Source organism: Coregonus clupeaformis, chromosome 8 (genome assembly GCF_020615455.1).
Source record: "Coregonus clupeaformis isolate EN_2021a chromosome 8, ASM2061545v1, whole genome shotgun sequence".
In the NCBI taxonomy this organism is placed as follows: domain Eukaryota; kingdom Metazoa; phylum Chordata; class Actinopteri; order Salmoniformes; family Salmonidae; genus Coregonus; species Coregonus clupeaformis.
The window spans coordinates 23,433,451-23,451,256 of NC_059199.1; the positions used below are offsets into that span (position 1 = coordinate 23,433,451).

The 17,806-nt window shown below is 45.2% G+C and overlaps 1 protein-coding gene across 2 annotated transcripts in view; it reads right to left on the bottom strand.

Moving 5' to 3' along the window:
* The window catches only part of col4a5 (collagen, type IV, alpha 5 (Alport syndrome)), a 93,565-nt gene that overhangs the window by 24,369 nt on the left and 51,390 nt on the right, over positions 1-17,806 (bottom strand). For both annotated transcript variants that reach the window (XM_045221868.1, XM_041882643.2), the window contains exons 14-28: positions 17,397-17,450; positions 14,064-14,165; positions 13,209-13,262; positions 12,775-12,816; positions 12,447-12,540; positions 11,203-11,490; positions 10,942-11,040; positions 10,639-10,709; positions 10,124-10,315; positions 6,039-6,207; positions 5,464-5,556; positions 5,130-5,234; positions 4,756-4,853; positions 4,399-4,549; positions 872-985 (exon numbers count right to left, since the gene is read on the bottom strand). In XM_045221868.1, coding sequence (XP_045077803.1) covers positions 872-985; positions 4,399-4,549; positions 4,756-4,853; positions 5,130-5,234; positions 5,464-5,556; positions 6,039-6,207; positions 10,124-10,315; positions 10,639-10,709; positions 10,942-11,040; positions 11,203-11,490; positions 12,447-12,540; positions 12,775-12,816; positions 13,209-13,262; positions 14,064-14,165; positions 17,397-17,450 — 1,726 coding nt within the window. The remainder of the gene's footprint in view (positions 1-871; positions 986-4,398; positions 4,550-4,755; positions 4,854-5,129; positions 5,235-5,463; positions 5,557-6,038; positions 6,208-10,123; positions 10,316-10,638; positions 10,710-10,941; positions 11,041-11,202; positions 11,491-12,446; positions 12,541-12,774; positions 12,817-13,208; positions 13,263-14,063; positions 14,166-17,396; positions 17,451-17,806) is intronic.

A 17,806-nucleotide genomic window follows, 5' to 3' on the forward strand; every position in this document is an offset into this window, starting at 1 on the left:
AGGGTTTACAAAGCTCTACGTCTATCCGACATGACATACATGATGATGGAGCCTTCAGAACTGTGACTGCCCTGAATGGAGGTGACTAAGGAGTTAGTTATTTTGAGTGGCAGGCAAAAACAAGTGCAGGAAAAGTGGACTTAGAATTGTGCGGGTGGATGATAGCTAACAGCTTCACAAGTGTGTGACAACACACAAAAGAAGAAGAGAAGAAGAGTGAACTCCCAAGATCAGGTTATGGTTACCATCGATGACTGATAACCCAGAATGCATCTCTCTGAGATGCAAACGTCACCTGATCACCCATGGTGACATCATTCAGTGCACAACAAAGAAACAAACCCTTTACAACTAAACCTCTTACAAACTCTTTAGTGCTCAAAAGCCTTGCAGAGGGATGGTGTTACTTTCTTAATAAGAAGTGTGACAATATAGCCTGAACCACATAGCCAGTCCATTGAGATACTGTACATAATAAACCTTCATTTAAGAGAGTATGTGTTGAGGGTGATCATGCACATACCAATCTGTGACTGAGACAATACATTCGAGATAACACATATTGACTCATCTCAACAGAATGTTAACATGTTGAAACAACAATAGAACCAAATATTATATTTGGAAAAATACAGCATAAATATACATAAATATATATTACATGGTTTTCTCATGAATTAGACTTTGCAGAGGTTCAATATGATAGAAACTCTTAGCATTACGTAAAAAATATGGTGATAATACAAGGTCCGCTGTAAGCAACTAGATATAAATTCCATAAATCAAACTATATGTCAATCTCTAATCAAACTATTCATCTATAAATCATCCCTGAGTTTTGTCTAGTCAAAGGTCAGCTAGGTTGTCTTACCTGGAGAGCCCATGGGTCCTGGGGGTCCGATGGGGCCGGGGCTGCCCTGAGAGCCGTTGGAGGTTGGTCCTGGAGGGCCACGGGCTCCGGGTATCCCAGAGATACCAGTGTCACCTGGAAGAGACAAACAGATACAGAACACACACACACATGTTAACATAGCAATACCAACTGGCTAGCTACCAAACAGGTGTACTAGAGATACCAGAGTAACCTAGGAGACAGACAGACAGGTACAGAACACACATCTGTTAACATGGCAATACCAACTAACTAGCTAGCTAGCTAACAGAAGACTATATATCTGGACCAGTGGTGTCTCCTCAGGGGAGGAAGGGGAGGACCATCCTCCTCAGTGAAGTTCAGTTTTTTTTTATATAGTGAAACATTATCATTTTTTGGATTAAACTATACTAAATATATTCACGTCACCAAATAATTGATTAAAACACACTGTTTTATGAAGGTCTACAGTAGCCTCAACAGCACTCTGTAGGTTAGCACCATGGTGTAGCCGGAGGACAGCTAGTTTCTGTCCTCCTCTGGGTACATTGACTTCAATACAAAACCTAGAAGTCTAGAAAACCTAGGTTTCACCCCCTTCCATAGACTTACACAGTAATTATGACAACTTCCAGAGGACGTCCTCCAACCTATCAGAGCTCTTGCAGCAGCGTGACCTGACATGTTGTCCACCCAATCAATGGATCAGAGAATTAATCTAGTACTAAAAGCATAAACTACAGCTAGCTACCACTGCATAAAATGTGATGAGTAGTTGACTCAAAGAGAGAGAAAGACAATAGTTGAACAGTTGTGAACAAATTCATAAAAACATTTTTTTTTATCACTAGCTAGTTTAGCCTACTCAAACACCCGGCTCAAACATAGAGAGATACTATGTTAGCTAGCTGGCTATGGCTATCGAACACTGGAACTCTTCCAAGTCAAGGTAAGCTTTTGGTTTTATTAATTTATTGCCACCGGGGCCCGCCGGTGTAACTGCTAAACTCCTTGCTGACTGTACTGCATGATTGTAATGGGTTTACTAACGCATTAGTTCTAGTAGCTATGTTGACTATGACGTAATAATATGGTGACAACGATGTAGGCTGTGTGTAGCAGTTAGCAATTATGATATGAAGGTTTGGCTTGGAAAGTTTTCATAGACAGCTGACGTGTTGTGCACTGAAGTCCACAAGGGAAGGGAAAAGGTGAGAAAGGTGCGCAAAGAAATTATACAACAATCAAAGGCTGCTATGAAAGTGAACTGTGTTTGCGTGTGATCAGGGGTGTATTCATTCCGCCGATTATGTTGAAAAACGTTTCTTAAACGGAAGCAAACGGAACGACACGGGAATAAACATACCGGAATTTGTCCAATAGAAAGTCTTGTTTGCAACTGTTGGACTAGTGATTACACCCTAGATCAGCTATATGCAGGCAAAAGTGTGCAAGGCGGTATTGAATGTGGCAATGTCTGTCACCTTGATTACTAAAATTCCTCTCGACCTGTGCACCTAGCGTACGTTGTAAACTTTCATTCATAGGCTAGGTTGTAGTGTGCACCTAGCGTACGTTGTAAACTTTCATTCATAGGCTAGGTTGTAGCAACCTCATGATGGATTATAGGGAACATTAGAGTATCATGTAGTAGCCTAAACCTATCGATGTTACATTGAGCTGGGTGAATGGAACAGTGAGGGAAAAAAGTATTTGATCCCCTGCTGATTTTGTACGTTTGTCCACTGACAAAGAAATGATAAGTCTATAATTTTAATGGTAGGTTTATTTGAACAGTGAGAGACAGAATAACAACAAAAAAATCCAGAAAAACCCATGTCAAAAATGTTATAAATTGATTTGCATTTTAATGAGGGAAATAAGTATTTGACCCCCTCTCACTCTTAAAGGGAGTGCTCCTAATCTCAGCTTGTTACCTGTATAAAAGACACCTGTCCACAGAAGCAATCAATCAATCAGATTCCAAACTCTCCACCATGGCCAAGACCAAAGAGCTCTCCAAGGATGTCAGGGACAATATTGTAGACCTACACAAGGCTGGAATGGGCTACAAGACCATCGCCAAGCAGCTTGGTGAGAAGGTGACAACAGTTGGTGCGATTATTCGCAAATGGAAGAAACACAAAAGAACTGTCAATCTCTCTCGGCCTGGGGCTCCATGCAAGATCTCACCTCGTGGAGTTGCAATGATCATGAGAACGGTGAGGAATCAGCCCAGAACTACACGGGAGGATCTTGTCAATGATCTCAAGGCAGCTGGGACCATAGTCATCAAGAAAACAATTGGTAACATACTACGCCGGGAAGGACTGAAATACTGCAGCACCCGCAAGGTCCCCCTGCTCAAGAAATCACATATACAGGCCCGTCTGAAGTTTGCCAATGAACATCTGAATGATTCAGAGGAGAACTGGGTGAAAATGTTGGGTCAGATGAGACCAAAATCGAGCTCTTTGCCATCAACTCAACTCGCCGTGTTTGGAGGAGGAGGAATGCTGCCTATGACCCCAAGAACACCATCCCCACCGTCAAACATGGAGGTGGAAACATTATGCTTTGGGGGTGTTTTTCTGCTAAGGGAACAGGACAACTTCACCGCATCAAAGGGACGATGGACGGGGCCATGTACCGTCAAATCTTGGGTGAGAACCTCTTTCCCTCAGCCAGGGCATTGAAAATGGGTCGTGGATGGGTATTCCAGCATGACAATGACCAAAAACACAGGGCCAAGGCAACAAAGGAGTGGCTCAAGAAGAAGCACATTAAGGTCCTGGAGTGGCCTAGCCAGTCTCCAGACCGTAATCCCACAGAAAATCTGTGGAGGGAGCTAAAGGTTCGAGTTGCCAAACATCAGGCTGGAAACCTTAATGACTTGGAGAAGATCAGCAAAGAGGAGTGGGAAAGAATCCCTCCTGAGATGTGTGCAAACCTGGTGGCCAACTACAAGAAACGTCTGACCTCTGTGATTACCAACAAGGGTTTCGCCACCAAGTACTAAGTAATGTTTTGCAGAGGGGTCAAATACTTATTTCCCTCATTAAAATGCAAATCAATTTATAACATTTTTGACATGCGTTTTTCTGGCATGCGTTTTTCAAATACTTTTTTCCCTCACTGTATATCATTGACAGTCATCCAATATGCTGTAATTGAAATAAGGCCATACTCATAAAATAATGATCGTCCTCCCTCATCTTAAACGGCACCGACGGCCACTGATCTGGACTAAGGATAACTTTGATTGAAGACACTCCACTGAGCATGCTTTTAGTCTAGAACTAGGCTTAATCTGTGTCTGGAAAAATTTGCCCACAAATAATGAGGCAAGATTAGAGTATGATGTTGTTGATCTATAAAAATAGTAAATAATAACTTTGTCATATTAAAAGGCTCTTTAATTTGAAACCACTGACAGTAAAGCCATATATTTAGTGTAGGTGGAACTTCAATGTTCCTAAGCTCCTAACTCCAAATGACTACACCAATAGAAGTTGGAACTGTACCTTTGGCTCCAGGGATACCGTCGAAGCCGGATCGTCCAGGTGAGCCGGGGTTGCCGGGGAAACCAGAGTCTCCTTTGGGTCCAGGTAATCCTTTGGGTCCATTGACGCCTGTAGGGCCCTGGGGACCTGGCAGCCCGAACCCTGGCTCTCCCTATCACACACACACACAAATAGAAATCTCAAATTAATACCCAAACACACACAAATGTAGACCTTGTCAACATGGTCTGTCTACATTCATTCTTAACCTTAGCTTGATACAATGCTATCCAATTCGGATTCTCATTGCTGTATATGTTAGTCTGTAACTAGTACAGTATTAAGATCCATCTATAGTAGTGTGGCTGTGGTACGTACCTTAGCTCCAGGTGCACCTGGCTCACCGGGTTGGCCGTCCATTCCTGGTCTTCCTGGACCTCCGGGACCACCTGGCACACCAGGTGAGCCTGGGAATCCTGCGGGCGGGGACAGGTGAGGGCACAGGTACGTGATTGTGATAATAGGCACTACTGTAAAACACTCAAATCACTCTGTGCTATGGTGCTAAGCGTGAGATCGTGGCTGTGCCATCTTGTGTGTCTGTCAGGGCCTTAAGCCTAGATTCTCCATTGAAAACGCTTCTTAGTCCAGGACTAGGTTTAATCTGTGTTCCGGAAATCGGCTCTTGAAGTTTGTATTATAACCATACAGGTGACAGTGAATGTATACCTGCCCAGCTATTTAGTGTTTACCTTTAGCGCCGGGGGGTCCTGGCATTCCAATGCTGGAGAGGCCGGGGTCGCCCTTGGCGCCTGGTAAGCCGGGGAAACCGGGCTGTCCTGGCACGCCGGGGTTGCCTGTGGACACAGAAATTAACACTTAGTTTTGGCAAACATTTACTACACTACTACTAAACAGTTCACTAGTGTATACTTCATATAATTACATCAAATATTCCACCAAACAACACAAAACATCTGTGCTGTCTGTTACCTTACTTCCTCATTATGGATGAAAGCTAAACTACTATGCCGATCCATTCAGGTGAGTGTGAACCTGTGCAGGTAAAGGTGAGGTGTTATTTACCTGAGTTTCCAGGAAGACCGGGGTCTCCATCCTGTCCTCTGGGTCCTGGGTGTCCCTTCTCTGCTATCGTCTGACCCGGCTCACCTTTAGTGCCTATAGGTCAGGGATCAAAGGCCAAGGGTCAAATGTTAGGGAATTAGGGTACAAGAAAGTTGTAGTCATAGAAGAGCAGCAGGTAAAGCTAATGGTAAGAGTATGATACGAATTAAATAACACAACCTCCATGGACCCCAGGTGTGTCAATGTATCTCACATTTGTCAACATTTCAGTTACTACACTTTTAGAAAATAAGGTTCCAAAAGGGTTCTTCGGCTGTCCCCATAGGAGAACACTTTTTGGTTCCAGGTAGAACCCTTTTAAGTTCCATGTAGAACCCTCTGTGGAAGGCTTCAAGATGGAACCCAAAAGGGTTCTACCTGGAACCAAAGGGGTTCTACTGGGAACCATAAAGGGTTCTTCAAAAGGTTCTCCTATGGGGACAGTTGAAGAACCCTTTTAGGATCTAGAAAGCACCTTTTTTTCTAAGAGTGTACATCATCCCTGGTTTTCAAGTATATCAGACAACATATCATACCTGGTGTTCCAGGTGTTCCTGTTCTCCCTGAGACGCCCTGAAAACCCTTCTCTCCAGGGGGCCCTTGGGGGCCGTAGCCTGAGGATCCGGTGGCACCCCTGTCACCTGGGAGACCCTGCAGACCGGGCTCACCTGGAGGCCCTCGCTCACCCTTCACTAACACAGAACCCTGCAGAGGAATGTAGAGAGGTTAATATAAAATGCTATGTAGTGGGGGAAATGGATGGATGGATGGATGGATGGATAGATACAGTGAGGGAAATAAGTATTTGATCCCCTGCTGATTTTGTACGTTTGCCCACTGACAAAGACATGATCAGTCTATAATTTTAATGGTAGGTTTATTTGAACAGTGAGAGACAGAATAACAACAAAAAAATCCAGAAAAATTGATTTGCATTTTAATGAGGGAAATTGTCACGCCCTGGCTCTGGGGACGCTGGTATATTGAGCCAGGGTGTGAGTGTTCTTTATGTTTTGTGCTCGTTGTGTCCATTCTAGTTTAAGTATTTCTATGTTGGCCAGTGTGGTTCTCAATCAGAGGCAACGAGTGTCAGCTGTTGCTGGTTGTCTCTGATTGGGAACCACATTTAGACAGGCTGTTTTCCCACAGTGGTTGTGGGATCTTGTTCCAGTGTGGTTTGTGTTAGACCGTGGACGTCACGTTATCGTTTGTTGTTTTGTTCGTGAAATCACTAATAAAGAAGTATGTTTGCCTTCAACGCTGCGCCTTGGTCCTCTGTTCCCGACGATCGTGACAGAAGATCCCACCAAGACTGGACCAAGCAGCGTGTCCAGGAGCCATCGCCAGGGAGATCTCTAGCGGATCTCCTTCGCCTCCTCGACTGGGTCAAGCCGTGTGAGGAAGAGAGGGGCTTGACTTGACTTTTTTAGGGGGGGGCTCACGCCGTGGACGACGGGGCAGCAGGAGGCCGCGATATAGCGGTCCAGCGGGTTGGCAGAGGAGGCCGCCAGGTTACGGGGGCCACTGGTCACAAAGGGGAAGGAAAGTGTAGAGGCACGGCGAGCGGTACTGGGTTGTGTTACCAGTCCGGTCCGGCCCGTTCCTGATCCCCGCGTAGGGCCAGTGGTGTGTGTCCCCAGTACGGTCCGGCCTGTTCCTGTTCCTCGCATCGAGCCTGTGGTGCGCGTCGCCAGCCCGGTCCGGCCTGTTCCTGCTCCCTGCATCGAGCCTGTGGTGCGCGTCGCCAGCCCGGTCCGGCCTGTTCCTGCTCCTGTTCCTGCTCCCCGCACCAAGCCTATGGTGCGCGTCGCCAGCCCGGTCCGGCCTGTTCCTGCTCCCCGCACCAAGCCTATGGTGCGCGTCGCCAGCCCGGCCCGGCCTGTTCCTGTCCCCCGCACCAAGTCAGTGGTGCGCGTCGCCAGCCCGGCCCGGTCCATTCCTGCTCTCCGCACCAAGTCAGTGGTGCGCTTCGTCAGCCCGGCTCGGCCTGTTCCTGCTCCCCACACCAAGCCAGTGGTGTGCGTCGTCAGTCCGGCACAGCCCGTGCCTGTTCCACCGGTGCCTGGTCCGGTACCGGTCAGCTGCTCCACGTCGGAGCTAGAGCAATCCGCTCCACCAGTGTTTAGTCCAGCTCCGGCCAACAGGGCCAGACCGGACCAGGGGTACTGTGGGGGGTTAGAGAGGGAGTGGGGATCATGCCCAGAGCCGGATCCACCGCCAAGGCGGTCCCTCCCCTGTGGTGTTCTGTTGGCGCGGTCGGAGTCCGCGCCTTTGGGGGGGGTACTGTCACGCCCTGGCTCTGGGTACGCTGGTATATTGAGCCAGGGTGTGAGTGTTCTTTATGTTTTGTGCTCGTTGTGTCCATTCTAGTTTAAGTATTTCTATGTTGGCCAGTGTGGTTCTCAATCAGAGGCAACGAGTGTCAGCTGTTGCTGGTTGTCTCTGATTGGGAACCACATATAGACAGGCTGTTTTCCCACAGTGGTTGTGGGATCTTGTTCCAGTGTGGTTTGTGTTAGACTGTGGACGTCACGTTATCGTTTGTTGTTTTGTTCGTGAAATCACTAATAAAGAAGTATGTTTGCCTTCAACGCTGCGCCTTGGTCCTCTGTTCCCGACGATCGTGACAGAAATAAGTATTTGACCCCTCTGCAAAACATGACTTAGTACTTGGTGGCAAAACCCTTGCTGGCAATCACAGAGGTCAGACGTTTCTTGTAGTTTTTTATTTTACCTTTATTTAACTAGGCAAGTCAGTTAAGAACAAATTCTTATTTACAATGACGGCCTACACCGGCCAAACCCGGACGACGCTGTGCCAATTGTGCGCCGCCCTATGGGACTCCCAATCACGGCCGGTTGTGATACAGCCTGAAATCGAACCGGGGGTCTGTAGTGACGCCTCAAGCACTGAGATGCAGTGCCTTAGACCGCTGCGCCACTCGGGAGCTCAGTTGGCCACCAGGTTTGCACACATCTCAGGAGGGATTTTGTCCCACTCCTCTTTGCTGATCTTCTCCAAGTCATTAAGGTTTCGAGGCTGACGTTTGGCAACTCGAACCTTCACCTCCCTCCACAGATTTTCTATGGGATTAAGGTCTGGAGACTGGCTAGGCCACTCCAGGACCTTAATGTGCTTCTTCTTGAGCCACTCCTTTGTTGCCTTGGCTGTGTGTTTTGGGTCATTGTCATGCTGGAATACCCATCCACGACCCATTTTCAATGCCCTGGCGGAGGGAAGGAGGTTCTCACCCAAGATTTGACGGTACATGGCCCCGTCCATCATCCCTTTGATGCGGTGAAGTTGTCCTGTCCCCTTAGCAGAAAAACACCCCCAAAGCATAATGTTTCCACCTCCATGTTTGACGGTGGGGATTGTGTTCTTGGGATCATAGGCAGCATTCCTCCTCCTCCAAACACGGCGAGTTGAGTTGATGGCAAAGAGCTCAATTTTGGTCTCATCTGACCACAACACTTTCACCCAGTTCTCCTCTGAATCATTCAGATGTTCATTGGCAAACTTCAGACGGGCCTGTATATGTGCTTTCTTGAGCAGGGGGACCTTGCGGGCGCTGCAGGATTTCAGTCCTTCACGGCATAGTGTGTTACCAATTGTTTTCTTGATGACTATGGTCCCAGCTGTCTTGAGATCATTGACAAGATCCTCCCGTGTAGTTCTGGGCTGATTCGTCACCGTTCTCATGATTATTGCAACTCCACGAGGTGAGATCTTGCATGGAGCCCCAGGCCGAGGGAGATTGACAGTTCTTTTGTGTTTCTTCCATTTGCGAATAATCGCACCAACTGTTGTCACCTTCTCACCAAGCTGCTTGGCGATGGTCTTGTAGCCCATTCCAGCCTTGTGTAGGTCTACAATCTTGTCCCTGACATCCTTGGAGAGCTCTTTGGTCTTGGCCATGGTGGAGAGTTTGGAATCTGATTGATTGATTGTTTCTGTGGACAGGTGTCTTTTATACAGGTAATAAACTGAGATTAGGAGCACTCCCTTTAAGAGTGTGCTCCTAATCTCAGCTCGTTACCTGTATAAAAGACACCTGGGAGCCAGAAATCTTTCTGATTGAGAGGGGGTCAAATACTTATTTCCCTCATTAAAATGCTAATCAATTTATAACATTTTTGACATGCGTTTTTCTGGATTTTTTTGTTGTTAATCTGTCTCACTGTTCAAATAAACCTACCATTAAAATTATAGACTGATCATTTATTTGTCAGTGGGCAAACGTATAAAATCAGCAGGGGATCAAATACCTTTTTCCCTCACTGTAGATGGAGGTATGGATGGAGGGAAAGAGGAAAGGTGAAGGGATGGATGGATGGAGGGCGAGAGGAACAGTTGGATGGGATGGATGGATGGATGAAGGGAGGGAGGGAGGGATGAATAGAGGGATGGAGGGAGACATGAAGGGTTGGGTGGGATGGATGGATAGATGGGTGGAGGAAGGTAGGGAGGGATGGAGAGCAGGAGGGATAGATAGAAAGAAGATAAGGTTGGATGGGATGAGTGGAGAGAGGAAAGGATGAGGTTATGGATGGGACGGATGAATAAATATATGAATAGATAAATGGAGGGAAGGAGAGAGATGGACACTTTACTACTCACAGATGTTCCTTTGGCTCCAGGAGGTCCAGGAACTCCATTGCGACCAGGTCCTCCATCCAGGCCAGGCAGGCCAGGGGGTCCGGGGAACCCTGTGTCTCCCTTGTCGCCCCTGACCCCGTCCCCAGCGATAGTCTCACCTGGGTCACCCTTCTCTCCTGGGAAACCAGGCTCACCCTTGGAACCAGGCGGACCCTGGGGAGGGGGGAAGGAGGAGCGAGAGATTGAAGAATGGAGAGAGATGGAAGGATGGAGGTGAGAGAGATGAAGGGGCCATTTAGTTACTCCATCAAGGCTACTCTAGACTCTGAGGGGCGGTTTCGCCGATACAAATTAAACCAAATCCTGGATTAAAAAGCATTTTCAATGGAGATTCTTGTTTAGTAGTCCAGAACTAGGTTTAATCGGTGTCTGGGAAACCAGCTCCGAGTAAGTCTGTATGTAGGTTACTATGAAGTTGTGTAGACAGAGCTTCAAACCAGTTTCAAGCCAGGAAGTGACAAACAGGAAGTACTTACAGAAGAACCTGACAGCCCTGGGCCACCTGGATATCCTCTATCACCTTTAGCCCCTGGTACTCCTGGTCCACCTGAGAGAGGGTGGAGAGAGGAGAGAGGGAGCAGAGAGGGTGGAGAGAGGAGAGAGGGAGCAGAGAAGGATGAGAGAGAGGTGTTGTGTACAGTTTTGTGTTACGGTGGCCTGCACATTGCCAAATCAGGTGTGTGTTTTCTCCTCTCTAATCGGTCTTATTCCCTACCAGGTGGGGATATAAAAAAACAGGTAGGGCGATAGGTGACCAGGTGAGAGGAGTGCAGTCTTACCTGGGAACCCGGGAGGTCCGGGAGGTCCGGGAGGGCCTGGTGCTCCAGGGACGGTGTTCCCACGGGAGAAACAGTTCACGCAGGTTTCTCCCTTGTCACCTGAGAGAGACAGACAAGTAAGTAACAGACATAGAAGCCAGTTGGGATCATTTCAATGATACATTTGTTTGTTCATTATTAGCCACACTACCGTAACACAATACTGTACATAACACCTCTCTCTCATGACAATACTCTGGAAGTGTACAACAGAGAACATACCTTTCTGTCCGGTCTCTCCTTGAAACCCTCTGTCTCCTTGTTGTCCTGGTAACCCGGGGGCCCCTCCTAAACAGTTACCACCCCCTGTGGAGTCCCCTGCCACCCCGGGAAGGCCTGGTGGTCCCTGAAGCCCAGGGGCCCCACTTCGTCCTGGGGGCCCAGGGAGGGAGATGCCTGGCTGGCCCTCGTCTCCCTTCTGGCCCCTCTCTCCTGGGAAGCCTGGGGAACCGGGTTGGCCTACACCTCCGGTACCTGGGGTTCCTGGTTGGCCTGGAGGACCCGAGAGACCTGGGGAGGACAGGGTCAAAGGGGAAAGGTCACCATGAAAACTGGGTTAGGCTCTGTATTCACCAAGCCTCTTAAAGTAGTAGTGCTGATCTAGGACTAGGTCCTCTGTGTTCATATAATCTTATTCCTTATGATCTAAACATCTAAAACTAATACTGGATCAGCTCTGAGACGCTTTATGAATAAGGCGGGTCGTTAAACCAATTCCGTGCCTTTTGAGAAGTGTCACTTGGTAAAAAACAAACACATTTTAATATTTTGTCATAAAGAGCATATGTTCAACTTCATTTAAAAAAAAAACATTTTCCCATCCCAAGAGATGGGAATAACGAGATAGTTAAAACGTTTCTACCCTATCTATTTATGGGTTTACGTGTTAAGCTCGACCCACTCAGTTTTCCACCACAAAACACCAGAAAATAGCCAAAAAGAACCAGCTCACCTGCTTTTACTCTATGATTTGACTTATATGTTCAATATATATATATATATATATATATATATTTTTTTTAAGGAATATTCACCTTTAAATGAGGGACAGATGTAAATGAATCACTAATCACTTGAAATAAATAATAATCTTTGGAAATGACTTTGTCAAAGCAACAAAATAACTAGGGCTTTACAGTGATGGTGGGTTTAGGTGGGTTTAAATCTTCCTAGAAGTAACACAGTGTTGACGGTGGGACATGTAAAAATGCTGAATTTTGGCACTTTAGCAAGACTTTATTAATTATACAAATCAGATGTATTGAATTATCCATGTGGTCTATATCAAAGGACACTTCATTTACTATAACAGGCTTTTAAAATTCAATATTGGTGCACAATTTCTACTTAAAATATCAAAGGAACGCAAAAGGCTCTCATTTCGTTGAAGACCCAGGAGATTGCACTCTTTACAGCATGTGTCCAATACAAATCAAGTCCTATCTCCTGTTGGGTAGAGTACGTACCAGGTTGTCCTCTGTCTCCTTTCCTTCCTGATGACCCCGGGAAACCAGGCTCTCCTTTCGGCCCCACACGTGCCCCTGTCTGACCATTAATCACCTGGTAGAGTAATGGGATAGAAAGGTTACTATTGCCATCTGGTGGTTATAGTGAAATATTACAGGATGCAGGGGCTAGAGTAGGTTACATTGCCACTGTCAGGGTTATATTGCCATCTAATGGACAATGTCTAAAACTACGGGAGGCAACCATTGGCCCACAAAGAATGACATACGAGAATGATGATTGTAATACAACTGAATGAATAGATAAATAGATAGTTTGATTTCTCACCACGCCTGGAGGTCCAGGGTATCCACGGTCACCTTTGTCCCCCTGAGAGAGAAACAGATAGAGAGTGAGAGAGATGGATGGGATAAGTGAGAGAAGAGATGGAGGAGGACAATTGTTGTATAACTGAATGCATTCAACTAAAATGTATCTTCCACATTTAACCCAACCCCTCTGAATCAGAGAGGTGTGGGGGGGCTGCCATAATCAACATCCACGTCATTGGCGCCCGGGGGGCAGTTGTTGTTGGGGATTAACTGCTTTCTCAGGGGCAGAAATACACATTTTTACCTTGTCAACTCTGGGATTCGATCCAGCAACCTTTCAGTTACTGGCCCAACGCTCCTACCCACCAGGCTACTGCCGCCCCCAACAGTTTATGTATTTGTAGATCTAGTTTATTGTATTTGTAAAATAGCATCAGAGGCCAAACTCACCATGTCACCATCCCGACCTGGCAGACCTGGACCGCCTTGTTCTCCTTTACTACCCTGAGAGAGAGAGAGAGAGAGAGAGAGAGAGAGAGAGAGAGAGAGAGAGAGAGAGAGAGAGAGAGAGAGAGAGAGAGAGACGAGAGAGAGAGAGAGAGAGAGAGAGAGAGATAATGACATTTGAAATGTCTCTATTCCTTTGAAATTTTTGTGAGTGTAATGCTTACTGTTAATTTCTGATTGTTTATTTCACTTTTCTTTATTATCTATTTGTATCTGTCTATTTGTTTCCCATGCCAATAGTGCCCTTTGAATTAAAATGAGAGAGAGAGAGCGAGAAACATGGAGAGAAAGAAACATGGAGAGAGAGCGATAGAGAGAGAGCGAGCGAGTGAGTGAGGTAGCGAGACAGGGAGAGAGAGAGAGCTCGCGAGAGAGAGAGAGAGAGAGAGAGAGAAAGAAAGAGAGAGAAAAAGAGAGAGAGAGACAGAAAGAGAGAAAGCGAGAGAGTCATTATCTCAGAATGTCATTATCTCACTTCGCTTTACCAAATCAAATCAAAGTTTATTGGTTGCGTAGAGTTGTAACAGTTAGCAGATGTTATAATGGGTGCAGCGAAATCCTTGTGTTACTAGCTCTTAACAGTTCAGTAAAATGTCAAACAAGTACACAAATAATACAAATCAATAAATACATGTCAGAACGAATCCAATTAACAACCCAAATAACACTGTATCAGTAATACAAGTGGCCTTGTCAGACATGCAAAAATATATACAGAAAAGAGATACAGACAGCTGTCTATAAGAACCATAGAAATAGAATGTATAGAATCATTCTAGTTCTGTGGGTAGAACTCACAGGGAATCCAGCAGGACCTGGGTCGCCATCTTTCCCTGGTTTGCCCCGTTTGCCTGCTTCTCCAGGCTCTCCTTTCGCTCCCTTCGAACCTCCAGATACACCCTGCAAACCCAACATCAGACAGTTATCATACACACACTACTATAGATTGATTGGTTTGATTGATTTGTTATTATAGTGTCTTGCATTATTCAGATGCCTAGCCCACTGACCAGAGAACATGATTTTTTTTAAATGTGTCACAAAATATACAGTATTTTGCAGGTGTATAGGGCACGTAGATACACTACATGGCCAAAGGTATGTGGACAGCTGCTCGTCGAACATCTCATTCCAAAATCATGGGCATTAATATGGAGTTGGTCCCCCCTTTGCTGCTATAACAGCCTCCACTCTTCTGGGAAGGCTTTCCACTCGATGTTGGAACATTGCTGCAGGGACTTGCTCCCATTCAGCCACAAGAGCATTAGTGAGGTTGGGCACTGATGTTGGGCGATTAGGCCTGGCTCGCAGTCGGCTTTCCAATTCATCCCAAAGGTGTTCGATGGGGTTAAGGTCAGGGCTCTGTGCAGGCCAGTCAAGTTCTTCCACACCGATCTCGACAAACCATTTCTGTATGGACCTCGCTTTGTGCACGGGGGCATTGTCATGCTGAAACAGGAAAGGGCCTTCCCCAAACTGTTGCCACAACGTTGGAAGCACAGAATCGTCTAGAATGTAATTGTATGCTGTAGTGTTAAGATTTCCCTTCACTGGAACTAAGGGGCCTTGCCAGAACCATGAAAAACAGCCCCAGACCATTATTCCTCCTCCACCAAACATTACAGTTGGCACTATGCATTCGGGCAGGTAGCGTTCTCCTGGCATCCACCAAACCCAGATTAGTCCGTCGGACTGCCAGATGGTGATGCGTTATTCATCACTCCAGAGAACGCGTTTCCACTGCTCCAGAGTCCAATGGTGGCGAGCTTTACACCACTCCAGCCGACGCTTGGCATTGAGCATGGTGATCTTAGGCTTGTGTGCGGCTGCTCGGCCAAGGAAACCCATTTCATGAAGCTCCCCTCAAACAGTTCTTGTGCTGACGTTGCTTCCAGAGGCAGTTTGGAACTCGGTAGTGAGTGTTGCAACCGAGGACAGACGCTTAAGCACTCGGTTGTCCCGTTCTGTGAGCTTGTGTGGCCTACCACTTTGCGGCTGAGGTGTTGTTGCTCCTAGACATTTCTACTTCACAATAACAGCACTTAGAGTTGACTGGTGCAGCTCTAGCAGGGCAGAAATTGGACAAACTGACTTGTTGGAAAGGTGGCATCCTATGACGGTGCCACGTTGAAAGTCACTGTGCTCTTCAGTATGGGCCATTCTACTGCCAATGTTTGTCTATGGAGATTGCATGGCTGTCTGCTCGATTTTATACACCTATCAGCAACAGGTGTGGCTGAAATAGCCAAATCCACTAATTTGAAGGCATGTCCACATACTTTTGTAGATAGTATGATAGATAGTTTGTGAAAACTGAAATATAGTATTATAGATACTGAGTGAAAACTTAGATAGTATGATAGATACTGGGTGAAAACATAGATATAGAGTGGTATAGATACTTAGTGAAACATAGATACAGTGCATATCATACTGTAAGTATTCACCCCCCTTGGATTTTTTCAATTTTTTTTGCGTTACACAGTGTGATTGAAATGGATAATTGTGGGAAAAAATTTACACTGATCTACATAAAACCCCTCATAATGTCAAAGTGAAAATAAAATTCTATAAAGAAATAAAAATATACTAGATAAAATGTCTTGGTTATATAAGTATTCACCCCCTTTTTATGACAATCCTAAATAAGTTCAGGAGTCAGAATTTGCTTAAGAAATCATATAATAATGATCATCTCTGTAACCCACACATGCAATTATCTGTAATGTCGAGTAGTGTATTTCAAGCACAGATTCAACCACAAAGACCAGGGGGCTTTTCCAATGCCTCACAAAGAAGGGCACCGATTGGTAGATGGGTAAAAAAAAAAGCAGACACTGAATATCCATTTTAGCATGGTAAGTTATTAATTAGACCTTAAATGGTGTATCAATAGCACCCAGTCCTTCCTAACTCAGTTGCCAGAGAGGAAGGAAACCGCTCAGAGATTTCACCACGAGGCCAATGGTGACTTAAAAAAAGTTACAGAGTTTAAAGGCTGTGATAGGAGAAAACTGAGGATGGATCAACAGCATTGTAGTTACTCCACAATACTAACCTAAATGACAGAGTGAAAAAAAGGAAGCATGTACGGAATAAAAATATTCCAAAACATGCATCCTTTTTGCAACAAGGCACTAAACAAGTAACACTGCAGAAAATATGTCAAAGGAATGAACTTTTTGTCCTGAATACAGTCTTATGTTTGGTGCATATCCAACACAACACATGACCAAGTACCACTCTCCATATTTTAAAGCATGATGGTGACTGCATCATGCTATGGGTATGCTTGTCATCGGCAAGGACCAGGGAGTTTTTCAGGATAGAAAGAAACAGAACGGAGCTAACCACAGGCAAAATCATAGAGGTTCAGTTTGCTTTCCACCAGACACTGGTAGACAAATTCACCTTTCAGCAAGACAATAACCTAAAACACAAGGCCAAATCTACACTGCAGTTGCTTATCACAAAGACAGTAAATGTTCCTGAGTGGCCAAGTTACAGTTTGACTTAAATATGCTTGAAAATCTATAGCGAGACTTGAAAATGGATGTCTAGCAATGATCAACAACCAACTTGACATATAATGGGCAATACTAATAATGGCCAAATATTGCACAATCCAGGTTTGCAAAGCCGTAATAGACTTACCCAAAAAGACTCACAGCTGTAATCGCTGCCAAATGTGTTTATAACATGTATTGACTCAGGAGGGTGAATACTTATCTAATCAAGATACACTGTATTCTTTTTTTTTTTATTCTTTTTTTATTGTTGACAGAAAAATAACAATTAAATCCATTTTAATATCACTTTGTAACACTATAATATGTGAAGAAATCCAAAGGGGATGATTACTTATGATATGCACTCTATATAGTATTATAGTTGAGTGAAAACATAGATATACCAGTGGAGGCTGCTGATGGGAGGATGGCTCATAATAATGGCTGGAACGGAGTAAATGGAATGGCATCAAACACATGGAAACTATGTGTTTGATGTATTTGATTGCATTCCACCTATTCTGCTCTAGTCATTACCACGAGCCCGTCCTCACCAATTAAGGTGCCACCAAATTCCTGTGAGATATACTGTATCGTATGATGGATAGTGAGTGATACTCACAGGGGGTCCAGGATAACCAAGATCACCAGCTGGACCAGGTAAACCTTGATCACCCTGGAAACAAATAAGGAAATAACAACAACAAATTGTAAAATCCATAACATATTGTTAATTCAGTTTTCATGAATAGTTAAGAATGTAGACATCATGTCAAAAAGTTTAAAATCTGATATTTTAAAAGAAATCAATACCTTTCACAATTAAATGCTAAGCGATTGAGGGGTATATCAAGTTGGACTACCCAGTAATATAGGGCAATGGAAGTTCTTATAAAGAGGCTGAGTGCCACCATCTAGTGGTCATTATGAGAGTTGCAATTACAGGAAACTAAAAGGCAAGGTGGTGCTGTCACCGGGTTGTGAAACATGATAGAACACTAGGGCCAGTCCAGTTACCCTAACCTTAAATTA